This window comes from Montipora foliosa, chromosome 3 (assembly GCF_036669935.1).
Source record: "Montipora foliosa isolate CH-2021 chromosome 3, ASM3666993v2, whole genome shotgun sequence".
NCBI lineage: Eukaryota > Metazoa > Cnidaria > Anthozoa > Scleractinia > Acroporidae > Montipora > Montipora foliosa.
In genome coordinates this window covers 25,762,531-25,780,030 of record NC_090871.1, presented here as the reverse complement: position 1 = coordinate 25,780,030, position 17,500 = coordinate 25,762,531, and the positions used below count along the sequence as shown (strand labels likewise).

At 39.0% G+C, this 17,500-nt stretch overlaps 1 protein-coding gene across 4 annotated transcripts in view; it reads right to left on the bottom strand.

Moving 5' to 3' along the window:
• Window positions 1-3,068: 3,068 nt before the first annotated feature.
• The window catches only part of LOC137997158 (neuromedin-U receptor 1-like), a 24,154-nt gene continuing 9,722 nt past the window's right edge, over window positions 3,069-17,500 (bottom strand). Inside the window, exons 1-2 of one of the 4 annotated variants that reach the window (XM_068842975.1) lie at window positions 8,976-9,187; window positions 3,069-5,806 (exon numbers count right to left, since the gene is read on the bottom strand). In XM_068842975.1, the coding sequence (XP_068699076.1) occupies window positions 4,712-5,785 (1,074 nt within the window). In that variant the 5' untranslated portion in view covers window positions 5,786-5,806; window positions 8,976-9,187 and the 3' untranslated portion in view covers window positions 3,069-4,711. Of the gene's footprint in view, window positions 5,807-8,362; window positions 8,430-8,472; window positions 8,613-8,975; window positions 9,188-17,500 lie in introns of those variants that run through there. The other 3 variants (XM_068842974.1, XM_068842973.1, XM_068842976.1) reach the window with 3 other exon arrangements.

The window sequence follows — 17,500 nt, the reverse complement described above, 5'->3', positions numbered from 1 at the left end:
ATGCTAATTATTTGGTATAAAAAGTGGAATTTCTAGTTTTCACTATCTCGCCTTCTGGACAGCGACCAAGAACTGTATCCTAACTTTATATTAGTTAGAAAACTTAAAGCTCTAATCCTCGGAGCTGAAATGCGTTGCATTCGATCGAGGAATACGTTCCCGGGTTTTTTTTCCCACTGGGTTTTTACCCCGGGTTTTCGTATCGGGCAACGTATCGCCGCTGTATTTTCCGTAGGTTTTTTCCTAGTTTCCTGTTGTGCGAATTTTTTCACTTGTGTACTGCCCTTGCACTTAAATTTTTTGACTACGGTTATCTATATAATACATTTCGTCTAGATAGATGCATTTCTATGTACATTTTTCAGGCTATTGTCAACTATATTAGCACTTGCACATTAATGTTCATGTATTGTCAATATGGTTTCACAAGCTCGTTCACAGTGTAAGACTATGTTGGTTAATAAAGCGCTGGTCCTGTCTGTCCGAAGGCACCATGCACGAGTCACGCACCAGATTATGTTGTTGGTGTTGTCTAGCGCCGGCGCGCTGGGTGCGAAGGGTAGTAATGAATACTTCATATGCTTTTTTACAAACATAGCCATAAGGATGCTCATAAGCATCTGAGCATTGTTTTGCATACTAAAGTGATAATTATCATAAATGATTTATTTCTCTAAGAGAGTCTTCTTTTTATGTCGGTCATTCAAAAATTGTTGGAATCGCTTGTTTGAGCTGTTGGATGAAAGAGGCAGAACATTTGATGAGGTCCTCCCGGGGGAAAGGGTCCTTGTTCCCTTTAAATATTTGCTTGTGTTTCCTTGCTCCCCAAATTACTTTCAAACTTGTTCCCAGCTTTTTGATCCCTAAAATTTAAACTGGTTTTCTTCCCATGTTCCCTAAAATATTTTGATATTGTTACTCTGTTCTCCAGTTCAAATTAGCCATGTTCTCTTCTTCCCCAAAACCCCTGGGAGTGCCTCTTTGATGTTGATTCTCGTATTGGCCTAATAACAATTCACTGTAGAATTGCAAGACACAGCAAGTTCTTATTTGGGAGTGAGGGAAAAGTTTTGAATAAATTTTCGCACAATACAAGAAACACAATTTGACTGCCCCTTTTCAGACATGAATCAGCTTGTTTGCAACTTTCTGGCGACCTGCGGGAGGGCAAGCTCTAGAAGCTCTTCCTTAGTGAGCCTTCGCTGAAAAACTTTCGAAGTCTGGCTTTCCGGTGTTAGGGGCCGAGGTTTTTGTGCAAAATTAATCAGCGGCTTCGTTGCAGCTTATAAAGGGTGTTCCTTCGGGCAATGGTGGTCAGTAAAAGTTTTGTAGTGCTTATACAAATTTTCGCTACTTGAGAATGTCAAATATTAGCTTGGCAATTTTTCTTTCCCGATACTCCATTTAAAATTCACGTGATCGCTATTAATAAAGGGCCAGAAAACCATTTAAAACATTTTGTAGCATATTTTTTTGTCAACAAACTTGGGTTGTCGGCGAGCAGAATTCCAACGTAAGCTGTTGTGCTTTGGCTGTTATTTGTGCTCTTTCTAACTATTCTAAGACGAATTCAGGCTGGTATTTTCGAATCAAGTGTAAGAAGACGGCAAAACCGTATTGATAATCTACTTGTTTGTGTTAACTTCCCGAAAGAAGACTTTGGTCGCGTCCTTTCGACGGGGTAGATCGACAAATCTCATTTACGCACAACCGAAATGGACAATATGGCCTGTTTCCGGTGAAAGGGCAAATGATTGACAGGATAGCACGGTTTTGACTGCCGCGCGCACTGCGGGCGCGGATTCCGTATGCAAGGATGGATGTTGTCAATGACCAATGAATAAATGCGAACAACCTCGTTCACAAGGTTTCTTCTCCCTCTCCAGGGTAAGGGAAGAAGAGAGACCCCGGGATTTCATTTTCCGAGTTCATTGGTTCTTAGCCACTTTGATTTTTTACCCCAGCCTCACATACACAATTCCGTTGGTTGGGCATGGTCAAGAGCTGGTGTCTTACACCTGTAAATCACGAGACTTCCTCACTAAACAGCACACCATGTATCAGACTATGATAAGGGTCTCTTCGCAAAGCCAACCAATTAAGGTTAAAGCAAGGCGCCAGTCCGATAGCCGAAATTCGAGGATGTGGTCTAGTTGTTGTTCTTCTTCTTCTTCTTCTTCTTATTATTATTATTATTATTATTATTATGGCATCTTTATTTTAACAAGACCCTCTTTAAAGCGTTTACTCGGAGTATCATGTTGTGCAGAAGTAGGGTAATACATTTTGGAAGAGTTAAAACAAACTGCAAGGATTGAATAGACTAAAGCGATGTTCAAATTTGCTAAGTGCAGAACAAAAGAAGTAAATGTTTCTGCTGCCAATTAAAATCTGGAGGGCTCATGACAACGGATAACGTATTGGTGAACAACGTTTAGTATTTACAAATAAAATCAATAGGTCACGAAGTAAAAGAAGTAGTTTGATTTGGTACAGGTTGTCGGATCATGGGAAGTAACGTGAATCTACGCAATGCAGAGGTGACGTACAAAGTGAAACAAGTGGGCCAAGGGAGAGTGAAACGCTATCGTAGCGAGAGGGAAAACTTCTGAAAACCATTCTTGTAATTAATGTGGCTAAATAAAATTTAGCCCTCCTCTTACTAGCTACACTGGCAACCAGCTGCAAAGTTTCGAAATTGTGAATAATGCGGTGACCTCCCTCTAGGGGCCTGTTTATATGATCTCGGTTACCCGAGACAGCCCTCCTTTCCGAGACAACTTTACCGAGCGTCTATATGAGAATTGCCTGCCCGAGACAAAGTTGACCCTATTTTAATTATGCATATATTTTAAGACGCATCTTCAATAAATACGTATCAACATTTGCCCTTCTTTTTTTCTAGGTCGTTTTTATTAATTATAGTTGCATTTTCCCGTTCAGAAAGTGGACTTTTTGCCAGCTACCGGCCAAAGTCTAGATCACCACAGTGCCACGTGCATCTTTTAACTGAAATATCCAGAAATGCTGCAAAATGAGGTGGACACGCCTTGCGATGAACCGTTATTACTTGTCTCCACCTTCCTCTAACTTAAGACAAGCAATTATTCTACTTATATGATATCTAAAATTAGCATAATTACGGGGGTGATTCTTAAAAATTCTCTGAGCTGATTGGTTGCACTTGAGGTGATTACTACGCGATAATCAAGTGTGCGGTTTTTTCAAAATGGTCGTCTGCCGTTTTGTCGAGTTGACTGAAGGAAAAATAAATTGTTTCAAAGAAAATGCATATTTTTTTATTAACACCTATGTAATTGTACTAAAGCAATTATTCATTTAAGGCTCGCTGAATATGGTCTCGGTTTTTATTCCGGCGGATATTCACCTCGCCTTCGGCGAATAATTGTTAAATATTAGCGATATTCCTAGCTGTCCCCGTCCAATTATCAAATCCTTGCCTGGACAAGTTTAATTGGGTAAATATGAAATAATACATAAGATGGTTGGTCACCTGTAATACAATCAGCAAAACCACTAAGCAATCTTTCTACATATTATGTACATGTTGCAACAAAAGAAGCTAATGAACATGATCACGGGAGTAAATACATTTAAGTGAAAGATGTAGGTGCAAGGTTAACGTTTCTTGAAGCGCACCTCAAATGCTTGCAATTCACTTGGAAAACTCTTAAAGGGTTTTGAAGCAGTTGTCAGCTATGTACTCGGATAGGCTCCCTTATTGGTAGGTGTTGTTAGCCAGGTTTCAAACATGTCAATGCTGTACTCCACAAATGCAACAAGGACACCGTGAATCGTACCTTAGGACTTCGCGTTGTTGTATAACTCCGACATTATTCCAAACTGTTTTGGATGGAAATTGTATTCACATTTACATATGCAGTTATAAAATACAGTTATTTCGTATTAACACATTTAATTAATGTTCTTTTATTCAAATGTTTTGCAAATTGGTCTAACAAATGTTCTCGACGCCCTGAAAGCGTGTACTTAGCTGGGAGTAACTTGTGCTCTGGTGCTGTATAGATCTCTTTGAAAAGCCTGCTGGCGATTGCTTTCCTCCGATCCAAATGGTGTTGGAAGTCTAGATAAATCTAGAGATTGGTTGTATAACAGGGTAGGATATGTAATGATACGCAGGACACTCTTTTGAAGTCCCTCCAAGTCTACTTAAATGGTCATTTAAGTTACCATGAAACACTGGGTATAAAGGTATGCAAGTTAAGTAAAACAGTACCAGCTTCCTCGTGACGACCGATATGGACATTTCAGAGACATGGACATTCCATTTCAGCTTATTGAAAACTCAGTCACATGCCAACAGTCCCTTTGAGGGCTCCTTTCACCCGGACGATCAAATTCCATCGATGTATGTAACGCCTGCGTTCAAATTACTTTCTATTCCATTTCAAATCACTACTGATATTTAGTCTTCGTACTTTAACGCCTGATAACTAATTACGGGGACTCGCTGTTCACTTGTGCATGTACACTGTGCTATGTACAATTAGTGTCTCTAGGGCTAAATAACTTGACACACAAATAAAGTTCACTATCCTTACCGTCTATGAAATGCGGTATGTTACTCTCATTTCAGATACTCGAGGAGATAAATCTCAGGAAAACTTAATCCGCGCTTTACTCTTTGTTACGTGATTAAACTCTTAATTACGGCTCAAGTTCTTACAGCTTATTTTAAATGCACATGTTCCTTACAAGTAATGTCTGTGAATTGGTCACTTTTTCCAAAAGCCCTGTTGACTTTTGTCAGCAAATTATTGGGTAAAATGCGCTTGACTTCCTGACGGAACGTTCTGTTGACAATACAGTACACGAGGGGGTCTGCTGCGGAATTTACAACAGCCAAAATAATTACCAGGGCCAATACGATTTCGTAATAGTTTTGAGAGGGAAACTCCTTCCAAAAGATTAACATCAAACGAAAGACAGTAGCCGGGAACATGGTGACTGCAAACAAAATAACTAAAGGCTTCAGAATACGGTACGTCTTCTTTTTTTGGCGAAGCATGGTCTTCAAACTTAAAGACTGCTCTTGTCGCTCGTGAACTGACGTCGTAGTGCAGCTGGTTGATTCCTCTCTCAGAATCAGGTCTGTTCTCTTTGAAACCACCTTTGCTATCATTACGGAACTGAATGTTATAACCGCCAGGGGTAGAAAATACAACAGCACGTTCAACGCGATCATGAAAATCATGAAGACTGTTGGTGACCAAGTGAAAGAGCATATTTCGTGGCAGGAGTCATAGGTCTGGAACATGTAGGGCGGGAATGAGGTTAAGATGAACGATGCCACCCATGCTGCCAACAGTATAAGACGTCTCCTGGTGCGAGATCGCACCCTGTGGGTGCGAATCACCTTGTGGGCAATATTAACATATCGCTCGAACGAAATCAGAGTGATAGAGAATATAGCAGCTCCAAAGAAAGTTTCTGTAGCGGGTGCTAGGTAAAGACAAATCGCTTCTCCCAAAACCCATTTAAATGGATAGTGCGCCTTTAGAATGGCAATTGGCAAATTGAATAACAACACTCCGAGATCTGCAATTGCAAGACTAAAAACGTGTTGGTTTGTTGCACCAAGTACGTGGGGCTTTCGAATAATCGTTAAGCAGACTATGGCATTGCCAACAACACCAAAGATGCCAATGGCAATTTGAATCCCAGTCAAAAAAATGGTAAGTCCATTTGGTTCGTTCATCTGAATGGGGGTTGTGATGTTGCTGCGATTACAGAAAGAAGTCATCTCTGGCAGATTTCCTCGACACTGTATATAAAAGTAAAAGAAACAGAATTTGACTAAAAGCACGAGCGACGCACATTACAAAACATACATGCATTTCAAAACTAAAAGAAGGCAGAATCTCAGCTCCTAGAACATCGTACTGAACAGCATCCCGCTGCGATAACCGGGCAATACTCCTCGATGAATCGTTAACCAAAGCAACGTAATAGCCCAATTCGATTTATTTAAATTCATTTTATAATTAAAACAATAAAAATAGCATGGAGGCCCCAAAATGTACGATTTGTTGGTAAAAGAATATATTATAAGTCATATAATGCGAACTGATGTGAATCCAAAGTTTACGGGAAAGATTATCGCAGTTAATGAGAAAACTCAAGACTGACGTTGATGTAAAGAATCCTGAACAAGAATCTGAAAGAAAATCGATTCATACCTGTGGTTGCGACATATGACTTTCATATATTCTCTAAATCAGACTTTCATCACAGGATGTAAAACGAACTTGCAATTGGCTCAGTGGTAGGGCAGTATGGGGCACAATCGCACGGTTTTGGGTTCGAATCCCCCGTTCAAGCCCTAATTTTTCGTTCGAGACTTCTTTTATCAATGAGGCAATGGCCATGGTTAAATTCTCTCCATAGGTATTTAGGGTTTTTATGCCTACATTTTGAGAAAGCACTGGGATCCCGCATTATTAATTTAAAATAACAAGTAAAAAATGACTGAGGCAAGTGTCTCGGATTGCATCATACTGGCTACGGCGCTGGCTGTGTCACGGCAGTGCAGTTGATTTTGTGTAGTTTTACCAATTACTCACAACTCTAAACTTCGTGAGAAAAAATGTCTGTCGGGCATACATAATTTAAATTACAAACAACAGAATTTGGAAAAACTGTTAGGTTTAACAGTTGTTAAAAACCCCAATTGCAATCTATTTTAATCTAACTTTTTCAATTTTGCCCATCCCTGCCTCCTTCAATCAATGTTTTGAGTTGTTATTATTTCGTTTCGGTTGATGTAGTAGCCAGTTCCCAGTCGCTGAATTTCAACCCAGTTGTTTTGTTAACTGTGATAGTCTTTCGATAAGAAAATCGAGGAACGTTTTTCATACAACTTTACCTCCGGACGGTCACCCTCGAGGGAAGTCTTTTATCTAAGAGTATATTTCATTCCATCGAAATTGGGCCATTGACAAAATGATAAGGTGATATTGCGTTGCACGATAAATATTGCTCCCCGCAGAATAATGCTTAATTATTATGCTAGAATGTCATCCACTAGTTATTTGTTTGCTGGGAACATTTATTTAAGTTTCTGTTGAAAAAGTTTATTACCCTTTACGTGGACACAATTCTTGAGAGTTTACTTGTTTTTGTTCCTGATTCACAGAGTAACGACTTATTAAGTGTTCACTAACAGGACCATTACCGTCGGCATTCATTTAAGTTTTCCAATTGAAGAGAATTTCTTGTCGAACGCTTTTTTTAAAAAATACCGAAAAAGCGTTTTTAAAAGCAATTTAGGAAAAAAAGTGTTTCGAAATACTGAACGGAACTCAATAAAAAAAAGAGTGCAGTTCCTATCCGTAAACATCATTTACCGAACTTTTTCTCATTTTTTGCTGAATTTAGACCGCATGTTATTTCAGTAGCTCCGGGATTTAAACTTGATGTACTCAACATGACCGTGTTTAGCTTTTACATGCATGCATGGATGGTCATAATTTCATTACTGGGGGCACCTATTCATGAAAGAAGAAAATACCGAAGATCACATGAAATGAATGATCGGCCGTTCATGGAAGAACCTAGCACTTGCAAGAACATAGCAGCTTACCAAGCAAGTGGATTATCCTAGCTTTACCCCTCTTTTCATTTTACAAGAAAAGACTGTATGGTCCTAGGGCTATGTAACAGCGTTGAGTTTTTTGTAGCAGAAGATAAGAGGAACCTCGCCACATGAAAATCCTGGCCCCGTCAAAGCTATGTTCACTCGATGGTAGCTCCGAGTACAGCGGCTAGGCGTTCAGCTGCTTAGTTCTCACAGCTACGACAATGTTTACAAATTTGAAAAAGCAAAAAAGTAATTCCAAAAAACATCTGCTTTCCCGTTTTCCGGGACTTTCCTTCCTGTTTGCACATCAGACAGAGAGAGAAAGGGGGGAGACGTAGCCGAATCAAGTCAGCATTTTTAGTTGATGGCTATACCTTACCCTTGCAACACATTACCTTCCTTATAGAATTTGAACAAAAGCAGGAGCGAAATACATTACGAGCTGATAAAAGGTCTGTTGTATGCAGGAATTAAAAATTAAGGCTCTAAAATGCAAATTATTGGGAGTCTCCTTGCTGCTGTTGCTAAAGTATTTTTTAATACTTTCTAAATAAAGAATAGATTATTGCGTCGAAATATCTTAGAATGAGCATGTTTAACGTCCTTTAATTCTTCTAAATTTCTTCAAGCGCAACGCAACTCCATTTCGTTTTAAAGATCTCTTTGCCGCTCTGTAAATGCGAAAACTTGAACATAAAGCATAGTTCAGTAGTTTATAATTCATGTATATTATTCTCTTACGTTTTTCGTAGTTAAGGATCCCCGATAAGTCCAAAGAAGGGAAAGCAGGCTCATAAGTCAATTTAAGCCAATATTATTTTCGACGAGCGCGTCTCGGATAGTTAGCTTACCTTAAAATACTCTAACCTCAAGGGACCTTGAGGCAATTTACAGCTTCTCCGATCCTTGGTGGCTTAAATCAGCATAGTTCTGAAAAGCCTTGTATTTATAGTTCGCGGAGCAAACTGGAAAAATGCATTTACCAAGTTTATAAACAGAAAATTCATTTCCTTTACCGACTAAGGAGGCGTCTGAATGCTTTTTCAGTTAAGCGCGGCCGTTAATTTTTTATTTTTCGAAAATTGAGACATTTCGAGGACGTAAAAAGCGCGCAACAAATCAATCAATCAATCATTAAATCAATCCGGCGGTGCTTTGTTCCCAAAAGCGACCTCGCAGAGTTATTATTATTTCTTTCTTCATAATAGCAGTTGATAGGAATTGCAGTTTTGGAAAGTCCCTTTCTTAATTTTAAGAAAGAGCTTAAGTAAGGGCGAACAGTTACGCCAAGTTATCCGCCAGTTTAAGTCACGGTCTTTTGAGGTCTCTTTTCGCAAACGTTAAAGTAACTCACCCCACAGAGTTTGGCATCTTTGAATCTTCCTTTTGCGGGCAAATGCGTTTATGATTCGTGCCTCCGGTCTTTGAGCTATGTCATAAACGACTAGACTGCGTCCCATTAAAGCAGCAATAAAATTTACACAAATTATTACACCTGGCATTTTCCCCGCGTTGCTTGGAAAAAATGAAACCTACCGCTGAATAAAGTAACGTTTATCGATCCACAAAATTCAGTAAACATCACACCAGGAAACCAGGAAAACCTACTTCCCCTTTTTTCATCAAAGCGCAGCCCGGCATTTTCTCTTATTCTCGCGGCATCGTTATAAAGATTCATTGATATTCATTGCGAAATTTTAGCGGCATTTTACTGTTTAGACAATTTGTCTCTGTGACAAGTCACTGAATAATGGCATCTTTCTGTTTGTGGATCAATTTTATTAGTTTGTCGCCGGGGCTCATGGGTTCCCGCGAAAGGACTAATGAAGGAAAGAAATGTGTCTTTGAAGTGCGGGTTATAAAGAAAAGATTGAATTGATTCTCGCAGTTATCAAGACCATTTCAGCAATTGTCACATATAGTGACAATTGTCCTGATAAGTCGGAGGATCACTTCAATCTTTCGTTTATATTACCCCGCACTTCAAATACACATCTCTTTCTTTCGAGTTGACATATTCTTTATAAACAATTTGATGGATGGCGAATGGTACTTCGAAAAACATGGGTCTCGGAAAATTTTGGCAGGATCTCGAAATCTCGAAAGCGTAGCAATCGAATTTACATTTTGGGAAATCTATCCATGTATGTGGAGCACTTCACCTCTTTTTCATGCTAATCAAAATAACGACAGTAGCTCTGGGGATGATTGCATCTGTGTCATTTATTGGTCATGTCTTTCAGGATATAAATCGAACTCACAAGTGACCAGCTTCCATTTGGCCTGATAGCTCAGTTGGCAGAGCAGTGCAGCACAATCGCACGGTCATGGGTACGAGTCCCTTTCAAGCCTGGATTTTTTCCTTGCTTTCTTCGCAACTGCTTTAGTTGCTACATTGGTTGCTATATAACTGCGATGGTCTCCTACTCTCGTGTATTTCATTTTCCACAGTTCTCAATTCAAATATATGTAATCTCATATATTCTGTATTATTAAATTGAGCTCGTATTCTTCTTTTTCCTGCCAGCGACTAGCTTGTTCCAATGCTCTCGGGGGTAGAACCCTAAGGAAGGGGGGGGGGAACACCCACATAATAAGGACGGGGGTACTCATCGTACCTTTTCGGGGTTTCGCGGTTTTGGTACCTCCTAGGGTGTTCAGCCTCAAAAGGTCCACAGCGGGAGCCTTAGAAGTACCTTTTAGGGTATTGAGCCAAAAAAATTTGACAGGAGACATTTGACGACTAACTAATTTTTTATTTTGTCTAATTAAAACCCATAATTTGGTACCTCTCAGGGGTAAAGAAAAATTTCTTGCCACGCCCACAAGACAGGCTCTTAGTACCTCAATAGGGGTTCTTTTCAATATTTCCGCCGAGCACCCCCGTCCTTTCTATATGGGAGTTTCCCCCACCCCCGGCGGTGGAAGGGGAATAATTGTATCTCAGTTATTATTCATTATACCTCCCATTTTTTTTCGAGTTATTCATTATTGAAATTTTGTTCGATATTAATTTTCCTTATTCGTTATTCTTTAACGGACACGGTTGTATTCTTTTCCGAATGTTCGAACGTTAAATATTCCTTATTCATTTTCTTTTTTGAACGTTATTCAGGCATTACTCAAGCCCGCTTCCACCGCTAGAAGTGCTGGACTGCATGATTTTGCTCTCTTCCACAGGGTTAGTGAAGTTGTGGTGATTTCTTCTAACTATCGGTAGGAAAAAGGGATGTTGCTATTTATCAGACAATCAGGAAGTTTTCTAGTGGTGTATTTTCTAGGAAACAGAGGTTGGAATTTGCACCACCGACGATGCCAAGTTGTGACGTGCCGACTCAGGTGTTTTCACTGGTGAGTGAACTTGAATGAGACCCTGTACACAAGATTTATGAGATGAAGGCAGATTGTCTCGAGTTGTTGCAATTTTTGTGTACTACTAGCTTGATTTAACCAAAAATCAAGAGGACATTTGTCTGTGATACTTTACTATCCATTACCTTGGAACAACGAAACACAAATAAAGAGTTGACAAAAGTGGCTTTTTACGCACTTAACTGATGTGTGGTATCGGCAACTCCAAACAGTCAATTCGTCAATTCAAACATTCAACAAGACGCTCTATAAAAGCGTACACTAGATGGCCTGTGGTACGTGTCACACAAAAATTGGGTGGCATCATTAAGACCATTTGAGGGTCACCCACATGTCGCGCCAGCAGAAGCCCTTTGGCTCAGACGTTCAAACCTTTAATTATTTGTAATATCCTGTCCCATTTTGAGGTCTGTTAGTTTTTTAAGCTTTGGTAATAAATTCAATTTAAAGATAACAAACACGCTCTTGAGTATTAAAAGGTGCCCGTGATCGCCTTGTGTCAACTGAGTGAACTTCGGGAAAGAATGGGTAATCGCTCGTCGTTTTCTGAGTAAAACAACGTACTTTTTTAGCCAAGAAACTTCCGTCGTTGGTTTTTTAATTTTGTTGTAATATTTAACTGAATATTTACATTTCATCTGTCGGGTCAGGAAGCCTTCTTTGTCGGGTTCCTGAGAAACGTATCTATTGTGACTTCAGGGTGAACTATTTACATAATCGCGAGGTTGAGCGGCCATGTAATTGAAAATCTGAACGTCTATGAGATACAAAAAAGGACTTGCGAATTATTTGACAAGCTGACAAGCACAAAAGCAGAAGAAATGGTTAATAAATATGAAGTTTGTTACTATCTGAATGTTTTTGTGTTAGAGTAAAGGGATGTATTGTCACGCAAGTGATGTAATTTCATGACACTCAAAAAGCAAAAAGCGTGAGTTTCATGTAAACAATCTTCGCACTAGTAAGTCGTAGCAATAAATTGAATTAACCAGGAAGTTAAAGAAATATTGTTATCTTCCCAAATAAACTTCATTTTGCACTACAATGACAAAATCATTTGTCAGAGAAATAAAATTACCGTCTCCTCGCGTATCACATTTCAACGCACGTGTGCAAATTTGTTAACTCATTTTCTCCGCGTCCTGATTCCAGCGAAATTTTTCTTCTTTCTAATATCAACAAAAATATTATTTCTTGCCAAGCGTTCCATCTTTTATTTTCAAATAACCGCTAAAAATAAAGATTTTTTAACGATCTGTCCGTAGATATTTTTCATAATTTAATATTCTCTGTCAAAATTTGCACAACAATCAAAACACAAAAATAGCAACGCATGCAACAAATTTAGTCGCATTTACCTCTTCGTCGAATTCTCATGCTTAACACAGGAATTTTTAGATATAGTGATACGTCTAGATATTGTCGAGCGTGGCATCTTTTATGTTCAAATAACCGCTAAAAATAAAGGTTTTGTAACGTATTCCGTAGATATTTTTTCATAATTTAAAATTCTCTGTCAAAATTTGCACAACAATCCAAACACAAAAATAGCAACGAACGCAACAAATTTAGTCACATTTACCTCGAATTTCCATGCTTAACACAGGAATTTTTAGTTATTGTGAAAATCTTTCTCTATTCGTTAACAATATCACCCTTAAAAATTTCAGAGAAATCGACCGGTCTGCAAATATTTTATGAGTTTTTTTCAATGGAATGTCAAAAGGCCAAGTGAATGTCATGGATAATCGGGCAAGTTCGGGCGATCAAGTTGCGCGTGTGACCCGTTATAAATATTTTTTCACAAAATGTTCCCGAGTCGTCAAGTATCACCACAGAAGACAAGAACATCATTCTAAAAGCTTATTTTACGCAAAAAGTAGGTTCTGGAGGTAATTTTGAGAGTGGAAATCAAGTTTACAGCAGACTCACGAGCCATCGTATATTTAATGGACCATTTCCGAGTTCAGGTCTGCCTCCTCTTCAAAGCGAGTCTAAGTGCGCAGTTTTTGTGATGGTAATTAGTTCTACTTTACATATTTGGTTTTATCAACGGAGTTGATAACGTAAATTGGCCACCGTACAGAGATTCTGAAAGCTGACGTTTCGAGCGTTAGCCCTTCGTCAGAGCGAATCGATTCGCTCTGACGAAGGGCTAACGCTCGAAACGTCAGCTTTCAGAATCTCTGTACGGTGGCCAATTTACGTTATCAACTCCGTTGATAAAACCAAATTTTTGTATACTACTTCCCCACCGACGCAGCACCACAGTTTCTTTAGAAACTACCCCTTCATCTACTTTACATATGAATGAAAACTAATTTTCATAAGAAAAACTTCGCACTGAGACTCGCTTTGAAGAGGAGGCAGACATGAACTCGGAAATGGCCTATTAAGTTAACACAACAGAAAGACGCTAACCTCATTTTGACACGATAATTCTTTACTACTGTCATAAAAACTATCCAGTTAAGCTCGCATATTACAAAACATGATGAATTCATAAAGGCAACCTTTTCCAGTGAATTATTTTTTGAAACAAGCAACATATTTGCCATTAGAAGCAATCTTTCTTTCAAAAAAATCTTTGCTTTCACATTTCCGATGATTTTTTTTTCTACCTGAAGACTGTGCAGAGAGCAGAGATCACTGATCCACCACCTAAGGTGCCCGATCCCTTCTCAGTCTTTGTTAAACCCATAAGTTTCCAGAGAATTTTCCATTTGGTTTCAGTGTTCTTCATAACAGCACACGTGGTAAAATATTATTAGAAATACAGCTCACTTTGATTTCGGCTCGACTGGCGATAGTTGGTGTCGAAGTCCATTACTCCTTGCCTTTAAGATTCTAGACATTTACTTTTCGTCGCCTGTCTTATTTATCCAATTGAAGTTCCATTCTTGAGCTCCATAAGGGTATATTTTGTTTAAAGATGTACTAAAACGCCATGCGCGTTACAATGACTTTCCACTCCATTGCAGGTTTAATAATTAAATGTTCTCCCGTGTGCACTAGGGAAATCTACGCATTACCCCAGCCCCCTCAAACCTAACAAAACACGCACACAAGACTCTATGCACAAAGACACCACTTAGCAGGGGAGTGACAGGCAAGGCTTTTCCCGACATGGAAAAAAATGAAAATAAAAATAATAATTAAAAAACCACGAAATGAAACCCAGATTCAGACTAGGTTTGGCAACCTTCGCCGATCTCGGCATTCGTCGGGTCTGGGTACAAGAAAGTGTCTCATACCTCTCTTGGTCTATTTGGTGAAAAGGGCGCGAACAGTTTGGCGTCGCTGGTAAATCTTTCATCCGGTATTAAAGTGAGAAAATTCTACTTTCTTTTTTCATTTTAATACTTAATAATGATCTTAAAGTTTCTTATATAAGTTTAATCTGCGTTATTTTATCGAGGCACCCTATTTTCAATCGGTTAGAAGTACAAACAGTTTTCATTAAAAAGAAAAAAGGAAAGGAACTTTATTTAAGTGTCTAGTCGTTCTACCGCTGGAGCACTAATTGGGGACACAGTAAACATAGGGAGCCCAATTCCTTGCAAGGTCGTGTTACGAGCGAAACGGGACTGTCAAAGCATCATGTCAGCGATAACACTGTTCTAGACATTTTTTTGTTTTGCTTTTTAGTTAGTTTGACGACAAAGTAGCAAAGAAGCGAAAGGTTGTCAATGAATGAACGAAATAAAGTAAGTTAACTCACCTTGTTTATTTCCTTTTGTCTTTTCGAGCTTTTTATAACTGTTTTGGGTCGTTGTTGTTTGAGAGGCTGTAATCTTCCTGGAAATCTTCCTAAGACGGGTAATATATATATATATATATATATATATGGCAAATAAATGTGACAATATTTGAAAAACTCAAGATTACCATGATATAAAACTAATAAAATTCATACTAAATATTTGATAAATATATACAATGTCAGCTGAAATTAAGGTGACGCGTCCCATTTCTTAACTGTAAAGGGATAAAGCTATTCTGGAAACGTTTCGTGCGACATTTAAGTAGTGGAATTTTCCTTGCGTTCCGGAAAGAGTAGACAGATTCAGTTATTGGAGGTAAAACATCATTGATTAGGTCTTCAGGTCGCATTATGGTCTTGTAAAAAGGACGACAAAGCTCATCTCTGCGCTCTTGGATGGTGGGTAGTTTCAGATGAGCGAGTCGCTCTCGGTAGGACAGGCCAGGAAGCATGATCTTTGTAGCTCGTTTCTGTATTTGTTCAAGTTTGTCAGACAGGGCGAACGGAGTCAAGGCAGCGATTCACGGAGAAATGTACTCGAAAGGACGAGCACAAGCTTCGGCGGACAACTGTCTGGTTTAGAAATGTGAAGAAAATCTTTCTCATTCGAGCCGAAGAGATAATGCTTTCAGCAAGCTGATCATACAGGAAGGAACATAGACTATGCTCTTTTCGTTGGAAGGAAAAACTGCGCAGCGAACTCACTTTTCAGCGAAAAAAAGGCTTTCGAGTACATTTCTCCGTGAATCGCTGCCTTGACTTCGTCTTAGGAAGATTGCCAGGAAGATTACGACAGCCTCTTAAACAACAACGACCCAAAACAGTTATAAAAAGCTCGAAAAGGCAAAAGAAAATAAACAAGTTGACTTAACTTACTTTATTTCGTTCATTCATTGATAACTTTTCGCTTCTTTTCTCCTTTGTCGTCAAACTAAGTCAAAAAACAAAAAAAACAAAAAAACAAAAACAAAAAAAAAAAAATGTCTAGAACAGTGATAGTCACGTTTCGCCCGTAACGCGAGCTTGAGCTGCCTACGTTTACAGTGTCCTAATTAGTGCTCCAGTGGTAGAACGACTAGACACTTAAATAAAGTTCTTCTTTTTAATGCAAACTGTTTGTACATCTAACCGACTGAAAAAACGCTGCCTCGATAAGATCATTATTACCTTGCATACGGCGGGAGCTAATGAAATTTAAACTGACCAATCAGAATTCAGCGAGCGGGAAAAACTGTGCTATCCTTGTGCTATCCGACGTCACGCCAATTGTTTACATTCTGATTGGTTAGATCGGTCGACATTCGCTCAGCCTTCTCTTGTGACTCTCTAGACCGTTGCTTCTTTGAACTCAGCGAGACAGAAATGACGCATTGTTCTGACAATCAATTTGCCAATCCACTTTATCCAGTTTATGACATGGGCTAGCATGTGATTAACAACCAGGATCGCTTTTTGAACTTTATTCTGTAGAAGAAGAAGACGTTGCTGAGTGAACATTTTTACGACGAAATCCCTTGGTTTGTTCAGCACTTTGATGTCCGATAACTCAGCCGCTCTAACGAGTGTTGGGTCAATCACATTTGATCGTCTGACCTTTTGAAGTTCTTTCAGCTCTTGTTTGTGTGTGTCCATCATGATCGAACTTCAGGTGAATAGTGAGGGGAACAATTTTTCGTTCATCTGCTGTGCCAAACAACGAACAATCCTGTTGGGTTTTGCATGTGCTTGGCAAGTCTTGCACGACCATCGTCTATCAGATCTGGAGTGGAGTTTTCTTTCAGTGATTATAACTTGCGATCGTTCTACAAACATCCACGTAGCATGCAGCACTTTTTAGTGACTCGAGGATCCTGTTTTGCCGTTTCAAAGGGAGTTGCAATTGTGCATTCTTGAGCAGTTTGTTCTTCAGTGCTTGTATTTTTTCGTTTGTTCCTGGTGGCGCAAAGTAACTTTGATGATTTGAAAGGACTTGAATCCTTAATTGAATTAGCGATTTTTTTTATTAAGGAACCAACAAGTGAATGGTACACAAAATTAGGAGAAACTGTTGGCTGAATGGACAATAATTGTAGCCATAATTATCTACCCAGTTTAAGTACGAAGCTCAACAAGTTGTTTGGCTCCACAAGTTTCAGTTTCAGGCCAGGTACCCGAATTCACCCAGGTACTGGTACACTTACTACCATTGTTCTTTGGAAATTGAATAGCTCCTTGATCACCTGGTTGCTTGAGAAGAAACTTGATGTTTTTGTTCTGAATACGGCCACAACTGCCCCTTGTGGATAAACTCCAGACCAACTCTTCTTTTTACATATTTATTCTTTGTTCTTTGCAGGGCATCAACAATGGTTTCCCTTGTAAAATATTAGTTTAAAGGGTTTGTTAAAGCTGTTTCCCATTTTATAGGGCACTGTGGTTGCCAGATTCACTTTCAAACTTATCATGGAAACGTAAATCAATACCAGTGAAAAGTCAGTCCCTTGAATTGTTGATAGAAAATTAAATGCATATTGAAACATCAGTTGAGGAATATTTTTTTTCATTCCCACTTTGTGAACCTAACATACATTGCTGCAGTTTGTTTATTGCTTGGTCATTCAATGTCTTGATCACATCAAATTATTTAATTTTTAGGTATTGTCTCAGACCTCCATAGAGACACTATCTTTATCTAAAAACTTAACTGGTTGCTTTTTGGAGCCCTTTTGTGGCATATTTAGATAGGCAAGAAATGTTCCACATTT